Source organism: Miscanthus floridulus, chromosome 9 (assembly GCF_019320115.1).
Source record: "Miscanthus floridulus cultivar M001 chromosome 9, ASM1932011v1, whole genome shotgun sequence".
NCBI classification, from domain to species: Eukaryota; Viridiplantae; Streptophyta; class Magnoliopsida; order Poales; family Poaceae; genus Miscanthus; species Miscanthus floridulus.
The window spans coordinates 23,433,315-23,455,553 of NC_089588.1; the positions used below are offsets into that span (position 1 = coordinate 23,433,315).

At 44.6% G+C, this 22,239-nt stretch overlaps 1 protein-coding gene across 2 annotated transcripts; it reads right to left on the reverse strand.

Moving 5' to 3' along the window:
* Positions 1 to 6,496: 6,496 nt before the first annotated feature.
* On the reverse strand, positions 6,497 to 14,381 carry LOC136481564 (putative disease resistance protein RGA1). Of its 2 annotated transcripts, none has more exons than XM_066478900.1 (5): positions 14,106 to 14,381; positions 12,692 to 13,762; positions 7,362 to 9,492; positions 7,148 to 7,262; positions 6,497 to 6,990 (listed from the first exon to the last, which is right to left on the reverse strand). In XM_066478900.1, the coding sequence occupies exons 2-5, from the start codon at positions 13,739 to 13,741 to the stop codon at positions 6,810 to 6,812; spliced, it is 3,477 nt and encodes a 1,158-aa protein (XP_066334997.1). In that variant the 5' UTR covers positions 13,742 to 13,762; positions 14,106 to 14,381; the 3' UTR covers positions 6,497 to 6,809. The 2 variants fall into 2 exon arrangements, with proteins under 2 accessions (XP_066334997.1, XP_066334996.1); XM_066478899.1 differs by having other exon boundaries at positions 6,497 to 7,026.
* Between the last annotated feature and the right edge of the window lie 7,858 nt (positions 14,382 to 22,239).

Below are 22,239 nucleotides of genomic sequence, written 5' to 3' on the forward strand. Positions count from 1 at the left end.
ATCACCGACAATGTAGGCATTGCCACTCTTCTTCTTCTTGTAGAAGTCCCTCTTTTTGCCACCTCTCTTCTTGTATGGTTTGTTCTTTTTCTTCTCATCTTCATCTTCATTGCTTGAATCATCTTTCTTGCCCTTGTTCTTGAATTTGTCTTTCTTGGGCTTTGTACATTGATGAGCTAGATGGCCAAGTTCGCCACAATTGTAGCAATCCATCTCGAAGATTGGCTTTCTTCTTGAGCTAGTGAAGAACTTCTTCTTCTTGCCGTCAAACTTGATGCCACTCTTGTTTAGCTTCTTTAGCATCTTGGCGGTCTTCTTCACCATGAGAGCAAGGCTTTCTTCATCATCTTCATCACTTGAGCTCTCATACTCAAGTCTTGCTTTACCCTTATCTTGGCTTGCTTTGAATGCTAAGTCCTTCTCTTTCTTCTTTGTAGAGGATGAGCCATCTTGTGGGGTGATATGCATGTACATCTCATGAGCATTGATCTTTCCCAAGATTTGTGTCGGTGTAGCGGTGGAAAGATCACCTTGGTGTAGCACGGTCACAATATGGCCATATTTGTCAATGGGGAGGACACTCAAAATCTTTCTCACAACGTCGGATGGCGACATTTGAGTAAGTCCAAGCCCATTGACTTCCTCTACAAGAACATTCAAACGTGAATACATCTCATTAGCACTTTCTTTGGAAAACATCTCAAAAGAATTTAGCTTTTTAATTACAAGATGATAGCGTTCCTCACGCTCACTCTTGGTTCCCTCATGGAGCGCACAAACGTCCGACCATAGTGCATGGGCGTCTTTGTGGTTCCTTACACGATTGAACACATCTTTGCAAAGGCCTCTAAAGATGGTGTTGCGAGCCTTTGCATTCCATTTTTCATAGTTCACTTCATCGCCTTGAAGTTGTGCGGCATTCTTAGGTGTTGGGAACCCTTGAGAGGCGGCTCTAAGAATTCCAACATCTAGAGCTTCTAGGTATGCCTCCATGCGAATTTTCCAATATGGAAAATCATCTCCCTCAAAGATAGGAGGAGGTCCATCCCCGTGAGACATCTTGCTCTAAGCAATTAAGCTTAAAAACGTGAGCACGAGGCTCTGATACCAATTGAAAGGATCAAGATGCCCAAGAGGGGGGTGAATTGGGCTAATTCTAAATTCTCTTGCAATAATCAAATCCTACGGATAGCCCAATTAACCCCTTGTGCCTAGAAAAGTGTTTCTATCAAATTAACGCACAAAAGACTTGCAACCTATGTTTCAAACTTACTCTAGCATAGCAATTCTATGAATGTAAAGACAAGTATTGAATTGCTCAAAGTAAATACTTAAAGTAAATGCTCAAAGTAAATGGAGAGAGGAACGTAGCGATGTTTTGCCAAGGTATCGGAGAGTCGTCACTCTCCACTAGTCCTCGTTGGAGCACCCGTGCAAGGGTGTAGCTCCCCCTTGATCCGCGCAAGGATCAAGTGCTCTCTACGGGTTGATTCTTCGACACTCCGTCGCGGCGAATCACCCAAAGCCGCTCACAACTTGAGTTGGGTCACCCACAAGCTCCGCCGGGTGATCACCAAGCTCCCAATCACCACCAAGCCATCTAGGTGATGGCGATCACCAAGAGTAACAAGCACGAACTCTCACTTGACCACGCGAAGCCTAATGAGAAGATGGATGCACACTTGTCTACTCTTGATTCACTAATGAGGTTTCACTCTTGGATTCTCAAATCACAAACACCTCACTAGGACCTTGCTCTTCTTGGCACTCACAAACGTGTTTCTCAGCTGTTGGAATGAGCAAAAGTGACTCCACACACGAGTGGAGCTTCTATTTATAAGGCAGCCTGAAAAACGAACCGTTATGAGCTTCTGCGGGATGACCGGATGCTCCGATCATTTTGACCGGACGCTCCGGTCAGTTCAACCCGCGCAACAGTTTTCAAGTGATGACCGGACGCTGTCAGGGTCCGGTCGCTCTTGGATGCTTACTGTACTCGACCGGACGCTGGATACTCAGGGTCCGGTCAGCACTAACCGAACGCGTCCGGTCACACTTTCTCAAGTCTGGACCCTTTCTTGAGTCGACCGGACGCTGGCCCTCAGCGTCCGGTCACATTGACCTTCCAGCGTCCGGTCACACTAGACTTGTTCTCCTCGGTCAAATGAACTGATCGGACCCTGCGGCCAGCGTTCGGTCAGTATTTGACCCTCCATTCACTTTCAACTCTCGAACATATGTGAATGAAGTTTGCTCCAAAGGATCTTAGGCATTCATAGGAGCTACCTAGAGCTAGTTTTAACAAGTGTGCACCACACCTAACTCACTAGACTCAACTAGGTCAAGCTACCCGTCCATACCCCCCTTAATAGTACGGCCAAAGGAAAAACAAAGTCCTAAACTACTCTAAGTGTCTCGCTAACTCCAATCGATACTTAGAACTAGTCGTCCTTAACCTTGTCGTCAATCCTTTGAAAAACCGAAACGATTTCCATCGTAGGGGCATGACAACCTCGATTGCCCAATCGATCTCCATTACCATGACCTAACTTAATTGCCTCTGCAAAACACACGTTAGTCATAGTAATCTTGTATTGACATTAATCACCGAAATCCAACTAGAGGCCTAGATGCTTTCAGATCCGACCACCAACGGCGGCATGGCGTTCCCAGAAGTGGGCTCATCATTGGGCCTGAGAGTGGGCTCGATGTCGAGCCTGGATTTTTTTTGTTTTTTTATCGATTTACCAAGGCGGGCGTTATAAGGCACCCGCCTCCGTTAACTGAATAACTGAGGCGGGCAAGGCAACCGTCTTCGTTATTCACGGATTAACCGTGACCTTTCGATGGAGGCGGTTGCCTTTGCCCGCCTTCGAAAATAAAAAACGCACGCCTCTATTAAGTTTACTGTAGTAGTGCTAGATATTTGGGATTGCTTCACAAATTCCACCGTGGAGTAGCTCCACCAAAATCTAGAGTTTGTGGAGCACTCCTTTAGGTGCTCGTACAACTCCAACCTTTTTCCTCGAACAGAGTGCGTGCAGTTAAAACCGTTTTGCTAAAAAATGTGAAGCGAAGCTGAAAAACGTGGAGGGGAGCAATACCAAACACCCCGTAAATCTGTTCTGTCTCTCTCTAAGTCCAAGAAAATCCAATGGACATGGACATTTCGAGTTAGTCTGCAACAGATGTTGGATTTTTGTTACATGATCAAATGGTCATGGATATCTAAATCGAAATAGACTCGATGCAATTGTATCCAAATCAACTGAGTGAGATTCTACTTTAGATAATTCGAATCCACTTCCTCCTGTAATCTGTGGTGATGTTCATTGTCTATGAAAAAATGAAAACCAGTAAACCACCTGCCAGAACCCCAACATTATTGATCACTGCCTCCAGTAAAAGGCAGCAACGAATGAATATTCCCAGTGCATGCAGGTTAAGGCCACAAATGTGAAACAAGGAAACCCAGCCAAATAATCAGTGGAGTACTGAGAGGGAAAGATGGATGCCATTGCTGTGTGCACAACAATACGGTTCTAGGCGCCGTGCGCCGATGTAGTCAGCCTTAGAGATAGGGACTTTATACTTGCGCACGGAAGAGAAATGGAGCCACAAAAGGTTATTGTATGGAAAGGGAAAGCAGGGTATACAGACAGGTTAACTTGAAACAGAGTACTTCTTGTTCTGTATTAGCCAAATGGAGCAAGTGTGGACTCCTGACATCAAAATTATTTATGTTCTCTGACGTTGAAGTATGCTGATTGATACACCGTGCATCCCAAATTATGTTCCGATCGATGTGAGGTTCTCGTTCGCAAGGATCGCAGTAGTAGCTTGGGCCTCGTTTAGTTTGCAATTTTTTTGGCGAAATAGTACTGTAGTACTTTCGTTGTTATTTGACAATTAGTGTTCAATCATAGTCTAATTAGGCTTAAAACATTCGTCTCGTGAATTTCGTCTAAACTATACAATTAGTTTTATTTTTTATTTATATTTAATGCTTCATGCATGCGTTAAAGATTCGATGTGATGGGAAATTTTAAATTTTTTTGCAAAATGGAAGGAACTAAACGGCACCTTGCTGGCCTCTGCTGGCTGTACGAGCTAAGAAGGAAATGTTGATGATTCGGGGAAGAAGATGGTGATGGGAATAGGTCGTGGTGACATTGCAAGGTGGGAAGGAAAGTGCGTGACAGCTTCCATGGATTTGCGTGCGGCGTCTAAGTTTATTCCACGCCGATGCTAGAGTTGCTCCGAGCCACCACGTGAATCGCCGGCCACTGCTTTTGCGTGAAGAAGCGTGGAGGCACCGGAAGATGCTTTCTCGTCGCACGAGATGACAAGAAGACACACTGAGGAGGGGAGGTAGGATAAAGAAATCATTGCAACTTTGCAGTGGACATGGCATGGAGCTGGAGGCTAATTAACAAAGGTTGCTAGACGGGATTTTCAGTTACAATAATGTTGGAGCTGGCAATGGCAATTCATTTCCTTGCAATCTCGAGTGTAGACGGATGCTCGTATTTCCCTTGCAATTTATTTCCACATTGGAGCCTCATTAGCTAGCAAACGTAGTCAACACAAAAGCAAGTTGAATTAAGTTATAACCATAATTTGATCGCCCATCTGGTTGTCTAGATGTATGCACCATGTGACTGCATCGCTTGCAGATACCATGCCAGTAAGGAGCAGCGAGAGGGGTTTAGGTAATGTGGTGGCTTTTCTTGGCTGCTTCAATTGGGAATGAATTGGTGATGATTCAGGGAAGAAGATGGTGATGCATGCGGTAGGGTGGTGACAGCGGAAGGTGGGATGGAAAGTGCGTGACAGCATCGGTCGATTTGCGTGCGGCGTCCTAGTTTATTAATTCCACACCGGATTGGTGCACTGTAAAAGCTGATGTTAGTGTTGCAAGTTGGAAGTTGACAATTTGATCGCCCATCTGGATGTCTAGCAAGATGTGTATCGGGTAGACATGTACGTGTGTGTGCCATGCCTTGAGTGGCTGGCAGCTTCATGTACGTGTGTAGGGGGAGCTGGTTGCTTTAACAAATGAAAGTTTGGTGAAATGTATTATATTGTCATCGGGCTGCACAACATGGCACGACATATAATTTGGATCCAAACGACAGGCACTAAGATGACTGTGCAATCGAACATTTTGTGCATTTCATTTAAGAGCAATTCCAGTAAAGCCCCTAGTTGAACCCTCATAGCTAAATATGGGTGCGCAAGCAAAAACTATGCTCCAACAGACCCCTATTCGAGGCCCAAATTTTGGGTGGGCACCCAAATCCCCCTCAGGCAACCATTCCTGGGGCTCACCCCCTGGCCCCTAGGAGGAGGAAGAAGACGGAGAGAATGACATGCGGATCCCATTTGCTAGTCTCTACTTGAACGAATTTGGGGTTTCAAATTTGGGTGCTCCTGCTGGAGTAGAAGTAAAAAAAACTAGGTCAACACAAGTAGGCGAAGGACCTCAATCAAAAGTAGAGACTCTGATTTGGGTGCCCCTGCCGGATATGCTCTTGCCGCTTTCTACTTTTTATTCTTTAGTAAAAATGTATTATAAGAATCATCACTTTTGGTGGTGGAATCAGCTGCTTGGGATTATTCTAAAATGGTGACGACAAATCTGACTCAGCGCGTTTGTTGGATGAAGGTGACTGCTATCTTGACTACATCACTTTTGGTAATGGATGTCACACAAGCACATAGTAATGAAGGACCCCAATATTCGTTAGGCTGATGCTTTCCATCGACATTTTATTTGTTGTGATATTGGGAGAAGAGATTTCAACACCGATGTGAAGTCCTTTGGCAGCAAATAGGAAGACTAGCTTTACGGGTCGTCCATGATGGGCCCATTTGATGACTGGGATGTGAAGACTAATTCATATGCCAGCTCGGACCTCTACAGAGATTATTTGGATGCACTAGTATAGTCTTCGATTTACATGCGTTGAAATGGATTATGGTGCAAGTTAGTTTCACAAAAAATTGAATAAGGAAAAGCAGAACAAGCCTCCATGCTTATAGCATTTATGCCAGCTCGGACCATAAACGCGACCCTTGGACTATTGTCACGAGAGATCAACTCGACCGGTGTACCGGTGTAGAAGAAGGCATGCAGTGGATGGGATGATCTAAAGAGCAGAAGTGACGACGGCTGTCGAACAAGACAGCCGGCGCACGAGATGGAGATGGGGCTGCTAACACCGTAGAGCCGGCATGCGTATTTTGGGCACGGAATATCCAGACGGAGATAGGCAGAATTTGCATTGCTGGGTTGGGTTAGTCCCCAAGCGGTCTGCAAATGATACCATTGCAGAGGCCGTGAGGGTTATCAGTTGTCTATGGTCGTGCGTGTCGTGAGCATGTCATGCCACATGTATATATTATTTAGCAGCCGTAATCCTGACTGACACTGACAAGAGTGCATGGAAATTGAATGGATTCTGTATGGCTGTTCTATTTGTTTGAGGATGCTTTGGTTTTTCGAGGAAAACAGAACGGGCTTCTCCCTACTGGGGTTTATGAAAACACATCAAACGTATAGAGTTACAAACTCAGGAGACAAGAAAGGAAAGGAAAAAAAAATCAATAAAATTACACAAAGGTCTTGTTATGCACAATCTGTTGAGAGCACAGGGTGACAAATGCCTCTGTCGCGGCCTGTATGCAGTATATTCGTCTCTGTTCTCTAGCGTGGTTCGTTGAACGAGCTGACAAAGGCTCAAAAGCTGCTCCTTCAACGCATTGCTTGTTCGAGTACTGAGCATCAAAATGCATATCCATTCACACTACGCTCTTGGTGTACCATTTTGTTGCTGCAGTACAGTCAATCCATTGATCGGACAACATGTACCCGCTTCCCAGCCTTCTTCAGTCCATTGGTTCGAAGGTGCCGCTACCCTTGCGGCTTCACTGCAGTGCAGGCACGCTCGACGCAACCAGAAAATCAAGTGATCATAGGCGTGCCACCTGCAGGGGGGATAGCCCCAATATGTTATACTAGGCCTTGTTTAGATTGCAAATTTTTGCAATCTAAACAAGCCCCTACTCCAAGAAGAAATTAATGAAATAGTAGGAGATATTGTCAGGATGGAGGCAAGCAGTTATCTTGTGCAGCCAAATTTACCGGAAGCGTAGGCAGAGGGGCAGACGTTTGTTCGCACTTGTGCATCGTTCTACCAGCCACTCTTCTTCAATCGGGCATATTTTATTGTAAGGAAACCACGTCCGGCGGTTGCGTGCTGCACAAGATACAGAGATTGGAATCGAGACGAGGGAACCAAGAAAACAGACCAAGCCAAACACGGTATCTGGAAATAAAAATATATCAGATGAAGCACCTTGAGCAATTGCAGAGCGACTGATATTTGTCTCAAAGCGGAAAGGATCCCTTGCGTGGAGCACATACCACTTCCTTGGACTGCCTTTATCATTTGCATAGGCCTTGACTAGCTGGATGTGGCTAAACTTGTCCCACTCAGGACCAGATTTCCCTGCTGCTATGGCAGTGAGCAGCGATAAGGAACAATCTAGCTGCAAATACCTTGGGTTCACATCATGCAGATACTTGGGGACTGTTTCCATGACATAATCCTCCAGATTGAGTCTCTGTAGTGAAGGCATGCCCTCCAATACCTTCACTTCTGGGCACTTGACGATGACGAGCTTCTGCAGTTTCGGTAGATTACTGATCCTCTCCAGGTCAGTGTTCATAAACACCTCGAGGTGGACAACAGAAGTGAAGTTCTCCAAAGACCTTAGGTTCTTGACATCATATATACCTAATTTCTTCAAAGCCTTTGCGTGGAAGGCAAGCCCAGGTGGCACACGCCTCAACTTGCACATTTTGATTGTAAACTTCTCCAAGAGTGGCATGGCTTTCACTTGTTCCTCCCACTCCCATTCCTCCCATTCGACAAATCTATCAAAAGTCAACTGATGTAATCTGGGAAACGCAACCCCTACATGATTGCTTGGTTGTAGGAATTCAAGCCCAACACGCTTGATTGCTGGGGCACGAACAATCTGCAGAAGCTCCAAGCAGGGGAGCTGACTCAAGCCACTAGGAAGCACTGTGCAGCAGGCCAAGTCATCCATCGTTAGAATCCTCAAGCTCCCAAGGGGCGTAACTGCTGTCAGCATCATCCAACCTGGGAGCCGCTCACCAAAATACCCTTTGATGTTAAGGTTTTCTAAGCCAAGCGGAGGGCAGAGCTCATCAAAAACCTCCTCGATTTGTCTCTTGGCTTTCTCAGAGATCCCATCTTCCTCTTTTACCAACAGGCCATCATCTCCAAGTCTACTGGTGCAACCCAGTGAGAGATACCTTAGGCGCTTCTTTCCACAAAGTTTGGCCTGTATAGCAGATGAGGAAGAAGCTACATTCTCCAAGAATCTGATATCAAGTTCTGTTAGCTGGCAGAGAGGCCCTAGTTCCTCCAAACTACAGTGATCACAGTCCATGTGGGCTGGAAATCCATATAATTTCCTCAAAGAAGTTAGGCCACTAAATTCCCTTGGTATAACACTTACATTTTTCCGGTCAAGTCTGAGAAACCTCAAGTCTTGTAGCACTCCAATGCTACTGGGAAGATTAACCAAACTCTGAGAACCAGAAATGCTAATGTACTGCAAGAATTTCAACTTGCCTATGTCTTCTGGTAAATTGGATGTATTACTGTTTTCTATTGACAAATACCTCAAATGTTTCAGCAGATACAAAGATTCGGCTACTGCATCAATATTTACACTGTCCAAATGTAGTGTTCGGAGACTCGAAAGAGAAAGAAATGAATCACCTGGCTTAATCTTTATATTACCAACTAAAATTAGTGTTCTCAGTGATGTCTGTGTTTGGAGAGAACACCACTCCAAATCATGTTGTTCTGATCCTTTGCTTTCGAGAGATAATCTAAAAAACTTTTTCGATTTAAGTTTGTCAATACCAATTTTACTGTTGTGAGCTATGAGTGCTTCATCTCCCAACATGTTATGAGCAAATGACCGAACAATATCATGCATGTTGCAAACAGCTTGATCAACATACTTCATATCTGGCTCAATAAGGTTCCGCTGTATTAACTGATCATAGTATTCCCTTCCTATTTCTTCTAGGTCACGTAAAGTTCCATGAACAAATCCTTCACTAATCCACATGCCAACAATGTCATCAACAAAAAACAATGTGCCCCTCGGAAGGAGGGAACAGTGCAAAAAGCAAGGCTTCAAACAAGGCTGCAGATCTTCATAGCTAAGATATACTGCATAATTTAGCTCTTTAGGCATTTGTGATACTGACCATAGAGAATCATCTAAGACATTTTGCCAGTCGGTTCGTCTTATCCTTTTCTGACGCAGGAGACCTCCCATTACTTTGACCCCAAGAGGTAAACCATCACATTTTTCAACAAGTCTCATTCCAATATCCTTTAGTATTTCAACCAGGGGCTCATCATTTACGTCTGTAACAACCTGCAAGAATTTTCGGCAAATTAGACAAACAATAATTTATTGTGCAGTGTCGTGATATCCTGTCAATGCAAAACACATCAAGAAAGAAACCTATGTGGTCTCTAGCACATAATTTTTGGTCAGCCTTTTTTATATTATACTTTATGCATGTGCAACTAAGTAAAAAGAAAGAAAAAAGGCACGAATGTTGCTTCGGAGACAATAGCAACAAAGTATTCACTAGTAATGTTCATGATGAATTTCTACTTCTTTGCTCCTATCACCTTTGGAAGTACGGCCTTTCCTAATCTTTAACAAAATCAGCACTATTATTCAGCTAATACAACATTGTGTGCATTGTAGCTGCAACTGCGTCAATTCTGAACCCACTGGAATGATTCACTACCAATCAATATAAATTCTGTATAATAAAGCTACAGTGCTCAAGAAAACATAACTCAATAAATGTGGAAAAATATTCATTACAAGGGGCGCATTAAGGTATGGCCAAGCAAAAATATTAGAAAGAATTATTTCAATTACAAGTGACAGCATGTAATCTCCCAGTGCATGACTATACAAATAAACAGTTGAAAGCAGTAATAGTCTCCCCCAACAAAGGCGGTTGGATTAGTTTCAAATTTTGTACCAAAATAATTAATATTCTAAGTGGTACTAGTTCTATTCATAGTTTCTGGGCCCACTCTTCATTAAATTTCACCCGATAGGCACATCCAATTTAGTACAAAGAGTTTTGCGTTGGTATATGTGGGTTCTTTGCTATAGCACGCTTCCACCCGGTTCACGTTGAAAAATCAATATTAAAAATGCTGTTTGTAGACAATTTCATATGCGATGCCTTTTCACGTATACTTCCAGTCATATGATAATTGGTACAGTGGAGAATAATATATTTTTATACAGTAAATTACACCCATGGCCCCTAAACTACTACATCTTCTATCATATCACTAAATATAAAATTGCACATTTAGATCCTTAAACTATTTAAGTACCCCAGTTCTGGACGGCTGCGCAGCCACGGCGGCTACGTAGCCAAGACGGTTGCTCACATTCGTGCTTGTGCTGCGGTGGCGGCGGCTTGCTTGTGCAGCCGCGGCCATGGCTCACGCTCTCGTGCTCCCCGACAGCAGTGGCGGCATTGACAGCGAGATGAACTCATGTAGCATTTCAAATGTGGAAGAAGATATTTTTTTTAAAAATAGTCCCTCATGAAATTTGTTAATATTTGTGCAATTTATGTATCTGGGTGATTTTGTATATAACCCCCGCTAATGTTTTATTTTCAAGCAAGCGAGTCTTTTCTCTGCACACGGGCCTGAATCCATACCCGTTTGTACGAATATGAGGCCCAAACAAAGTTTAAAGGCGGGAATGACACACTTTTTATGTTTGGCGACCGGGATGACACACCTCACAAGTTAGAGGACCAACCATGGAATTTACTCATCAAAATATTATTTCTAGCCTTAGAATATGTAACACGATGTCATCCACATCCAAACTGACCTAGATCTTTTCCATTCCTCAACATGGCATGCCATGGTGGAACAGTATCCATGTGTTTGGATGCAAGGACAAGCAGGGATGGGACGAGATGGCTCCAGGACGAGTGGTGTTTGTTTGGGAGGCCACAAGGGGCGAGGACATCCCACATGGGAATATTCCCGTGAGATGCAGGTTGCCCAGTCCCTAGATATTTGACAGACGGGGTCGCCCAAGGTGGGATGAGCCCGCTTGCAGGTGAGGAAGAAAAGGAGAGGAGGTGCATAGGGGCAGTCGACCAAGAAGAGGAGCGCCGGGGGCCACCGTCTTGCGATCTCGGGGGCCACTGCCACGTGTGACCTTGAGGGGCCGCCGCCGTGCGCGAGACATGAGGAGCCTCCCCACGTGAGCTTGGGAGGCCACCGTCATGCAACCTCTGAAGAGCCACCGCGTGCAAGCTCGGGGGCCGCATGAAGCAGCAGGTGTGGGGCGTGGCCGATCTGACCAGGAGGAGGCGTAGGGCGTCGCGCTGCGAGCCCTTTGGGCGGCTACAGTTGGGGGAAGAGAGAGGAGGAGAGGAGGAAGAAAAAGATAGAATAAAAACTGCCAAATGGGCCCCACATGTCAGTAGTGAATCCCACTTTTTATGTCTAAGACCAAACAGAAAACGGGTTGATCCCATCTCTCCCCAACCAGAAAAGAAATAGGGTCGCCGCATCCCACAATCCAGAGACAAGACCATCCCACCCCACCTTATCTCCCAATCAAATGCTATCTATATGTCTCATAATTTCTCTACTAGTGGATCCTACCCATGGGAACCACACATATATGTTGGCCTTTGGCCCACCGTCTCGATTCCCCCTCCCTCCCTCTCTCTCTCTGTTTCTCTCTTCTCGCTCTGATATTGTGCAGCAGCCCAATATGTGTGACATACATACCCTCGCGTTGGACTACTGGCCAATACCGAACCACCAATGGATCAATTATGGCCTGCCACATAAGGATGTATAGTGTGTTAGGGCTCATTTAGAACTGGATGATAGCACGTGACAAGTCTGGGGATCCTTATGATATTCTAGTACAAGTGCATGCATTTTGAAAGTAGCATTATAAGAGCCTGGGACTTACATTACATCCAAAGACAATTTCACTAACCTCACAGTGCATGCATTTTGAGAATCTAGGGACCCAGATGACATCATACAGAATAAGTTCGAAAACCATTTTTTTATTTTACTCTAAAAAGCATAGTGCTAAACAGACTTATTATGGTTGCCTTAGTTTGTGAATTAAATTTAGTTGCTAATTCGCCATGTGGTATTGCCTACGTTACAGCCCATGACCGATCCAATCGAACCTACAGATCTCAAGTTCTTTTAAAAAATGAGGAAGTGTAATACAATGACCAAATTTTAATTGCTTTAACAAAAAATTGTGAATACCAGCCCTATGTGGAGTCTGCATGACTGAATATGCAGGATGTTACAATACTAACATATATATGGATGTATGACATTTTGTTTCTCTATAATATATTTCGAAGGTCACCACCATAGAACTAGATGTTGAAACAAATAATTAAAATAGAAGTTGTTGCCAGGACAGGGAATCTAGTTCCCACTACTAAGATAGAAGCAAAACTAAAGTGATGCAGCTAGAAAACAAAATGCATAATTAAAGAAAAGTAATTAATGTATGGATTAACTTGTACCTGCTTCTTGAGCAGCAACCAAGCATCTTGAAGCCCAAGTTTGTCAATACGATGGTAGGGCTCCTCAGCCTTCATCTGACGTGCCACTATGTCATGCCTTGTGGTGACCAGCACACGGCTACCTTGAGCTAGCATGGCATTGACAAAGGGAGTTCTAAGCACACCTTCCCATATATTGTAGTCCCAGACATCATCCATTATTAATAAGGTTTTGTGTCCCTTCAAAGCTTCTATTAGAGTCTGTTCCAGTGCCACCTTCGAATTTCCACAAGCATGGTGGTTTCCACCAGCTTCGATAATAACTCTCCTTAACATTTCAGTTTTGTTGAAGTCTTGGTTGACACTCAACCATATTTTCTTCGTGAACTCATGTTTTATGACTTCACTGTTGAAGATCTTTTGAGCAAGGGTGGTTTTACCAATCCCACCAATTCCCACAATGGAGAAAATGATTATTTTGTTGGATTTGTCGTCGTCGGTCGGATACTTCTTTGTTAGCATCTCCACTAGATTTGTTGTGTCCTCTTCGATCTGATCACCAACCAAACTAGATTCGTCAAGCCCCCCTGATGTCTCACGGGTACCAGAAGGATATGATACCACGTTTCTTCCACGGTCCTCGTAAGTACCAAGGTTCATGAAGTTGAATGATGCACCACGTGCCTTGATGCCATCTAGCTTCTTGTTAAGGTTCTTGATGCGGATTCCAATGTCATGGGCATGTAGGGGATTCCGTATGCAGAAGAGCAGTGGGTTGAAGCATCCGGCATCATGCCTTTGGCCTTGCTCCATGGCCTTGAGCTGGCATAGGTCGAGGACGTCAGTGGCATCATACATAGCATTCCTTAGCTCTATCCCCCATGCTTGGACACTTTGGTCTGTGATGTTCCTCCTATCAGCATCAGCAAGGATGTTCTTCAGATCCCGAAGCTTGATGTCCATGTTATCAATCTCACCGGACACTCCAAGCAACATATGCACCTCATCTGCCGCCATCTGCATGAGCATGTTTTGGATGTAGGACGCCAAAGCATCTAGGACACCGGCCATGATTGAGAACTTCGGTTTTTGCTGTAACAAAATGAGAACAGATATTAATTTCAACATGGCATTTTAATTTTATACATCAAAGATTCAATCATATGCCATCTATTATTGCAGCCATCGCAGCACTACTACTAACTTCTCGTTCATTCATACAACTACATGACAGTGGCAACTATATGCGCAGATCTAGCTACGCATAAGCAGCTGCAGAAACGTAACTACTACATCACAGTGGGCACTATATGCGCAGATCTAGCTACGCATAAGCAACTGCAGAAGCGTAACAACTACATTACAGTGGGCACTATATGCGCAGATCTAGCTACGCATAAGCAGCTGCAGAAACGTAACTGTTAAGGAAAAGAACCTGGGGCCGACGAGCTGAGCAATGGACGCAAGCGGTGAGGCGGTGCCGGTGTTGTTCGTTCTTGGTCGTGGAACAGGATCTACTAGTTAATGGTTAGACAGGCATCGCCATGGACATCGTCAACCTGACCAACCAGATACTACAGCTGGATTGTAGCGTGCGGGTGAGTGATGAAAGGAGGAGCAGGGAGATGGATTTAGGTTCCAATTTGAGGTTCTTGCCCGCAAGGGTAACAGTAGCTGGTTGCTGGCTTGCGTTGGCTGTATGAGGTAGGAAGGAAATGTTGATGATTCAGGGAAGAAGGTGGTGACTGGAGTAGGTTGTGGTAATAACACTGCAAGGTGGGCAGGAAAGCGCGTGACAGCTTCGATCGACTTGCGTGCGGCGTGTGAAAAGGCGTGGATGCTAGAGTAGCACTGAGCCACCGTGTGAAAAGGCGTGCCGTAGCGTGGAGGTGCCCACAAACATGTTTTCTCGTCGCACAGTACAAAGATTACAAAGAAGTCAATGCAGCTGAGGTAGGATGAAGCAAAGCAAGATTTGGTCCGACAGCAAGAGATCACATATACGTCAGCAGAGCGGCCACTAGCTGGAGGGAGAGAGCGAAGGGGTATTAATTAGGACTGATGAGTCTTTGATTGGTTTCAATTTCAAAAACATAATGAGAGGCTCATCGAGTTTGTGTCTTCACACTGTTATGTTTTATCACTGCTCGATTTGTCAGTATCGACCAATCACAATTGGTTCTGTTCTGGGGATAGTTTATGACACAATATATTAAGCATCCAATGCATCCATGGGCGCATGAGGAATGAAGACTGGCATCAGCATCCATTGGTGGTTGTATCCGATGGAGCATGAGAATAACTCAGGTACGGTGCAAGAATCACTTCCAAGTTCCAACTGACCAGTCAAGAAGGGAGGCCGGAACGCTGTGCTGGCTGGATACTAGGGGGTGTTTAGTTGGGCTTATAGTGAAGGCTCTGATACCAATTGAAAGGATCAAGATACCCAAGAGGGGGGGTTGAATTGGGCTAATTCTAAATTCTCTTGCAATAATCAAATCCTACGGATAGCCCAATTAACCCCTTGTGCCTAGAAAAGTGTTTATATCAAACTAATGCACAACAACCTCGCAGTCTAAGTTCCAAACTTACTCTAGCAAGCAATTCTATGGATGTAAAAACAAGTATTGAATTGCTCAAAGTAAATGCTCAAAGTAAGTGCTCAAAGTAAATGGAGAGAGAAAGGAACGCGGCGATGTTTTGCCGAGGTATCGGAGAGTCGCCACTCCCCACTAGTCCTCGTTGGAGCACCCGCGCAAGGGTGTAGCTCCCCCTTGATCCGCGCAAGGATCAAGTGCTCTTTACGGGTTGATTCTTCGACACTCCGTCGCGGCGAATCACCCAAAGCCGCTCACAACTTGAGTTGGGTCACCCACAAGCTCCGCCGGGTGAACACCAAACTCCCAATCACCACCAAGCCGTCTAGGTGATGGCGATCACCAAGAGTAACAAGCACGAACTCTCACTTGACCACGCGAAGACTAATGAGAAGATGGATGCACACTTTGCTACTCTTGATTTGCTAGTGAGGCTACTCTCTTGGATTCTCAAATCACAAACACCTCACTAGGACCTTGCTCTTCTTGGCACTCACAAACGTGTTTCTCAGCTGTTGGAATGAGCAAAAGATACTCCACTCACGAGTGGACCTTCTATTTATAAGCCAGCCTGAAAAACGAACCGTTATGAGCTTCTGCGGGACGACCGGACGCTCCGATCGTTATGACCGGACGCTCCGGTCAGTTCAACCCGCGAACCAGTATTAAAGAGTCGACCGGACGCTGGCAGGGTCCGGTCAGCACTGACCGGACGCGTCCGGTCGCATAAAACCCTTACTGGAACCTTACTGGACTCGACCGGACGCTGAACCCTCAGGGTCCGGTCAGCACTGACCGGACGCGTCCGGTCACTCTTTCCCAAGTATGGACCCTTACTGGAGTCGACCGAACGCTGGCCCTCAGCGTCCGGTCACATGACCTTCCAGCGTCCGGTCACACCAGACTTGTTCACCTCAGTCAAATGAACTGACCGGACCCTGCGGCCAGCGTCCGGTTGCACCGGAGCCAGCGTCCGGTCAGTGTTTGACCCTCCATTCACTTCCAACTTTCGAACATATGTGAATGAAGTTTGCTCCAAAAGATCTTAGGCATTCATAGGAGCTACCTAGAGCTAGTTTTAACAAGTGTGCACCACACCTAACTCACTAGACTTAACTAGGTCAAGCTACCCGTTCATACCCCCCTTCATAGTACGGCCAAAGGAAAAACAAAGTCCTAAACTACTCTAAGTGTCTCTCCAACTCCAATTGACACTTAGAACTAGTTATCCTTAACCTTGTCGTCCATCCTTTGAAAACCGAAACGATTTCCATCGTAGGGGCATGACAACCTCGATTGCCCAAACGATCTCCATTACCATGACCTAACTTAATTGCCTCTGCAAAACACACGTTAGTCATAGTAATCTTGTATTGACATTAATCACCGAAATCCAACTAGGGGCCTAGATACTTTCAACCCCCCTTCACCGATGGTTTTGGCTCTAGACAGTGAAAGTCGGCGGTGATGCCCATTGTTATTACCGCCGGTTTCCTAACCGGCCGTGATGCAAAGTTATCACAACCGGTTCACGTTACCCGCCGGTGGCGATAGGGATTTTCAGAAATTCCAAAATCGGATCAAAAAGTAGCTAAAAATTTTGATTTAATCCCGGGAATGCCCATTGTCAAAAGTCACGCGATTTTTCGCGCACTACGCGGTGCTGGGATTTGAACCTGAGACCTGTGCCGTCACAGGTAGCTGCTCTAACCACTCCGCCCCTAAGTCACTTGTGTCCATACAACATGTATATTCCTTTAATACCAACTTCTCATGATTTAAAAAAAATATTTAGAACCCTAAACAACTTCAGATAAAAAAGTCATCAACTACAAAGTTGTTATTCTGATCGAGATCTACAACTTTGATGTTGGTGGTTTTGCCATCCGAGGTCGTTTGACAATTTTGAATTTCAAATCATCTAAACTTCAGCCATACTGTTGGGACATCAAACAATTTCAAATGAAAAAGTCATCGATATCTACAACTTTGGTTTTGGTTGATTTTCCATCCGAGGTTATTTGCAAAATTTGAATTTCAAAATTTTTGAACTTAAGATAGAAATTTTAAACCGTAAATAATCTCTAATGAAATAGTTGTCAACTATAAAGTTGTAGATCATAGCGAGATCTGTAACTTTCCTTTTGATCATTTTTCATCTGAGATTGTTTGTATAATTCGAAAAAAATGAATTTTAAAATATAACAGCTTCAAACAGATTTCTGGTACTGTAAATAATTTCAAATAAAAATGTTATCAACTACAAAGTTGTAGATCTCGATGAGATCTACAACTTCGATATAAAGTTTGTTTTGATCCTACTTTTTTTGTAAAAGTTATGAATTTTATTGTGATGCAGCATAACTCATCATCACCGGTTCGTATTACGAACCGTTAGTGAAATGATTTTCACCACCGGTTGGTACCACAAACCGGCGGTACAAATGGGTCAACCATCACTACCGGTTGGTAACACAAACCGGCTCTGGTGATATGTTTATCACCACCGGTTCGTGTTACTAGCCGGCGGTGATAACTGTCCAAATTTTCACCAACTGTCCATAACACGAACTGGCGATGAAAATTATTTCACCAATGCTTTGTAATGCAAACCGGCGGTGATTACCCGTTATGTAGTAGTGTGGAGGCGCTCGTCTCTCTCTGGCATCGGCGCGGCGCACGGCTCCCGTCCTCCGACAGTGGCGTGGGGCCTCCGGCGGCGGAGCGCAGGGCTGGGATCGCGGATTTGGCATCGGGGCTCGTGGATCCGCTAGATCCGGTGTCGGGGCTCGCGGATTCGGCGACGGGGCTCATGGATCCACTAGATCCGGCGTCAGGGATCGCGGATCTAGCCACCACTGATGTGGATTCGGCACTAGTGGCGGCATGGGTGTGGATCCCACCACTAGCGGCGGCATGCCGTTCGTAGAAGTGGGCTCATCGTTGGGCCTAAGAGTGGGCTCGGTGTCGAGCCTGGATTTTTTTGTTTTTTTTTATCGATTTACCGAGGCGGGCATTATAAGGCGCCCGCCTCCGTTAACTGATTAGCTGAGGCAGGCAAGGCAACCACCTCCATTATTCACGGATTAACTGTGACCTTTCGACGGAGGGGGTTGCCTTTGCCCGCCTTCGAAAATAAAAAAACGCACACCTCCATTAAGTTACTGTAGTAGTGCTAGATATTTGGGATTGCTCCACAAATTCCACCGTGGAGCACCTCCACCAAAACCTAGAGCTTGTGGAGCACTCCTTTAGCTGCTCGTACAACTCCAACATTTTTCCTCGAACAGAGTGCGTACAGTTAAAACCGTTTGGCTAAAAAATGTGAAGCGGGGCGGAAAAACGTGGAGGGGAGCAATACCAAACACCCCGTAAATCTGTTCTCTCTCTAAGTCCAAGAAAATCCAGTGGACATGGACATTTCGAGTTAGTCTCCAACAGACGCCATTGCTGTGTGCACAACAATACGGTTCTAGGCGCCGTGTGCTGATGTAGTCAGCCTTAGAGATAGGGATTTTATACTTGCGCACGGAAGAGAAATGGAGCCACGAAAGGTTATTGTATGGAAAGGGAAAGCAGAGTATACAGACAGGTTAACTTGAAACAGAGTACTTCTTGTTCTGTATTAGCCAAATGGAGCAAGTGTGGATTCCTGACATCAAAATTATTTATGTTCTCAGACGTTGAAGTATGCTGATTGATACACCGTACATCCCAAATTATGTTCCGACCCATGTGAGGTTCTCGCTCGCAATGATCGCAGTAGCAGCTTGGTGGCCTCTGTTGGCTGTACGAGCTAAGAAGGTAATGTGGTGGCTTCTGTTGGCTGCTTCAACTGGGAATGAATTGGTGATGATTCAGGGAAGAAGATGGTGATGCATGCGGTAGGGTGGTGACAGCGGAAGGTGGGATGGAAAGTGCGTGACAGCTTCGGTCGATTTGTGCGCGGCGTCCTAGTTTATTAATTCCACACCGGATTGGTGCACTGTAAAAGCTGATGTTAGTGTTGCAACTTGGAAGTTGACAATTTGATCGCCCATCTGGATGTCTAGCAAGATGTGTACCGGGTAGACATGTACGTGTGTGTGCCATGCCTTGAGTGGCTGGCAGCTTCATGTACGTGTGTGTGCCATGCTAGGGGGGAGCTGGTTGCTTTAACAAATGAACGTTTGGTGAAATGTATTATATTGTCATCGGGCTGCACAACATGGCACGACATATAATTTGGATCCAAATGACAGGCACTAAGATGACTGTGCAATCAAACAGTTTGTGCATTTCATTTAAGAGCAACTCCAGTAAGGCCCCTACTTGAATCACATACTGGAAACCGACACTTTGCCGAGTGCCTGCGGCACTCGGCAAAGCCCGAAATACACTCGGCAAAGGCTTTGCCGAGTGCCGCACTTGGCAAAGGGCACTCGGCAAAAAATTAATCGACAAAGAAGCCTTTGCCGAGTGCTTTTTGTCGAGCACTCGGCAAAGCCTTTGCCGAGTGCCAGAAAAGCACTCGGCAAAGATTTACACTCGGCAAAATAAAAATACGAAAAAACCCAAAAATAATAGCAATTTTTTTTTTCGGGGGAGGCCGCCACCGGCCAGCGCCCGTCCGTCGCTCTCCACCGGCCATCGAAGTCGCGGTATTTTTTGCGCAAAATTCGCGGCTAACGCGGCCGGCGGGATTCAAACTCACGATATCTCTCTCATGTGTCTGCTGCTTTACCACTGCACTACACTGTCAGTTGTGTCTACATTCCGTTATCTATCATCATATATTATACTAAACCGAGAGTAAATTGCTTGTTTGAGACCTTAAACGAATTCAAATCAAAAAGTGGTCAACTACAAAGTTTCATAACTTTTCGAGATCTACAATTTTCATTTAGAAAGTTTTTCCATCCGAGGTCGTTTGAAAAATTCGAATTTCAAATTTGAGAGATTCAAACGTAGTTTTGCATGATAAGATGATTTCAAATCAAAAAGTTGTCAACTACATAGTTTCATAACTTTTGTATATCTACAATTTTTATTTAGGAAGTTTTTCGATCCGAGGTCGTTTGAAAAATTCGAATTTCAAATTTGAGAGATTCAAACGTAGTTTTGCATGATAAGATGATTTCAAATCAAAAAGTTGTCAACTACATAGTTTCATAACTTTTGGAGATCTACAATTTTCATTTAGGAAGTTTTTTCATCCAAGGTCTTTTGAAAAATTCAAATTTTAAAATTTTCAAATTCAAACGTCGTTTTTGCATGACAAGATGATTTCAAATCAAAATGTTGCCAACTACAAAATTTCATAACTTCTCAAGATCTACAAAGTTTATTTTGGTCATTTGTTCATCCGACATAGTGGTAGTAACATTATTCACAAAATCTTATATATCTCTCTTCTACTTTCATGAAACTAATATGAGAGATATGAGAGAGATGTTGCGGGCAGATTGTTTCCTAGTTTGTTACAACAGGAAATGTTGCGGGATATGAGAGAGATGTTGCGGGCACGATGAAACTAGGAAACAAACTAGGAAATGTTGCGGCACGATTCGGGCTGCCCCGATGGCAGGCAGATTGTTTCCTAGTTTGTTACAACAGATTGATCCTTGCCATCGTTTAGATACGTCCACATTGGTTTGCCTTGATCACCATGTTGGTTGATCGCGTCAGCCCTTGCGGGCCTCTTCCTTGCCGGCTGTTGGGCCGATAGCTGGGTGGTAGTCATATATACGGGCGCTGCAGGTACCCCTGGCCCATATCTCTGACACTTCAGGAATTCTCTATTGATTGCTCTCCACCGAGGCCGATTAGCGGGTGTCTCAACATATCGTCAACCTTACGGTCTTCTTTGAGCCATCGCAGCAACTTTGCATGCTCTTTGTTTCTGAACAAACGTTTCAAGTGTGGTATTATAGGAGCATACCACATCACCTTGGTAGGGATTCTCTTCTTGGGACGTTCACCGTCGCCCTCAACATCACCAGGGTCATCTCGCCTGATCTTATGCCGCGATGCATGGCATACCGGGTTTGCATCCAAATTCTTGTACTCGCCGCAGCAGAGGATGTAGTCATTAGGACATGCATGTATCTTCTGAATTTCTAATCCTAGAGGGCAGACGACCTGTTTTGCTTCGTATGTAGTGGCGGGTAATTCATTTGCCTTCGAAAGCATCTTCTTTGTGATAGTCAGTAACTCCCCAAATCCCTTGTCGGATACACCATTCTTTGCTTTCTATTGCAGCAATTCCAGTGTGGTACACAACTTTTTTTGCCCCTCTTCACAACTCGAGTATAGCAATTTCTTGTGATCATCAAGCATGTGCTCGAATTTGATATTCTCCTTTTCACTTTCGCATTCTCTCTGTGCATCACGGATGGCCTGACCAAGATCATCAACGGGTTCATCTTCTGCCGCTACCTCTTCTTCAGCCGCTACCTCTTCTTTCGCTTCTCCCATTGCAGTATCATCAAAGGCACCGTATTCAGCAAACCCACGAATAATAATGTTGTCATCATCCCCTTCTTCTTCATCATCTTCTTCCATTATAACACATCTTTCTCCGTGCTTAGTCCAACAAATATAGTTTCGTTGAAACTCAACATAAACAGGTGGTCGTAAAGGACCCTTGAGCAAGAATAATCCTTCTCATTCTTACATAGAACACATGGGCAGCACATGAAACCATTCCACGTGTATTTAAGAAATCATGCACGCCCCTACTGAACTCTGGGGAGCGACGGTCAACGTTGTACATCCATTGCCGGTTCATCTGCATTACATGACGTACACCATATCAAAAACTTGTAATAACCCATATTATACAACATGTATGATTAGTAGTTAATTAAAATATCCCAAATATCCATCAATCAATAAGATTAATTAATATCCTATAGCACATAGTTGTTTCACTCTCAAACATTAATTTATTAAAGCCTTGATACAATGTAGACAATCTCAAATAGCACTAAA

Excerpts from the sequence above, each read along its gene's own strand:
- LOC136481564 (XM_066478899.1), bottom strand. The coding sequence starts at position 13,741 with ATGGCCGGTGTCCTAGATGCTTTGGCGTCCTACATCCAAAACATGCTC. Across the intron at positions 7,263-7,361 it reads TCGCTCTGCAATTGCTCAAG|CACGCAACCGCCGGACGTGG; the intron begins GTGCTTCATCTG and ends TATCTTGTGCAG. Across the intron at positions 7,027-7,147 it reads CCCCTCTGCCTACGCTTCCG|GCCTAGTATAACATATTGGG; the intron begins GTAAATTTGGCT and ends AATCTAAACAAG.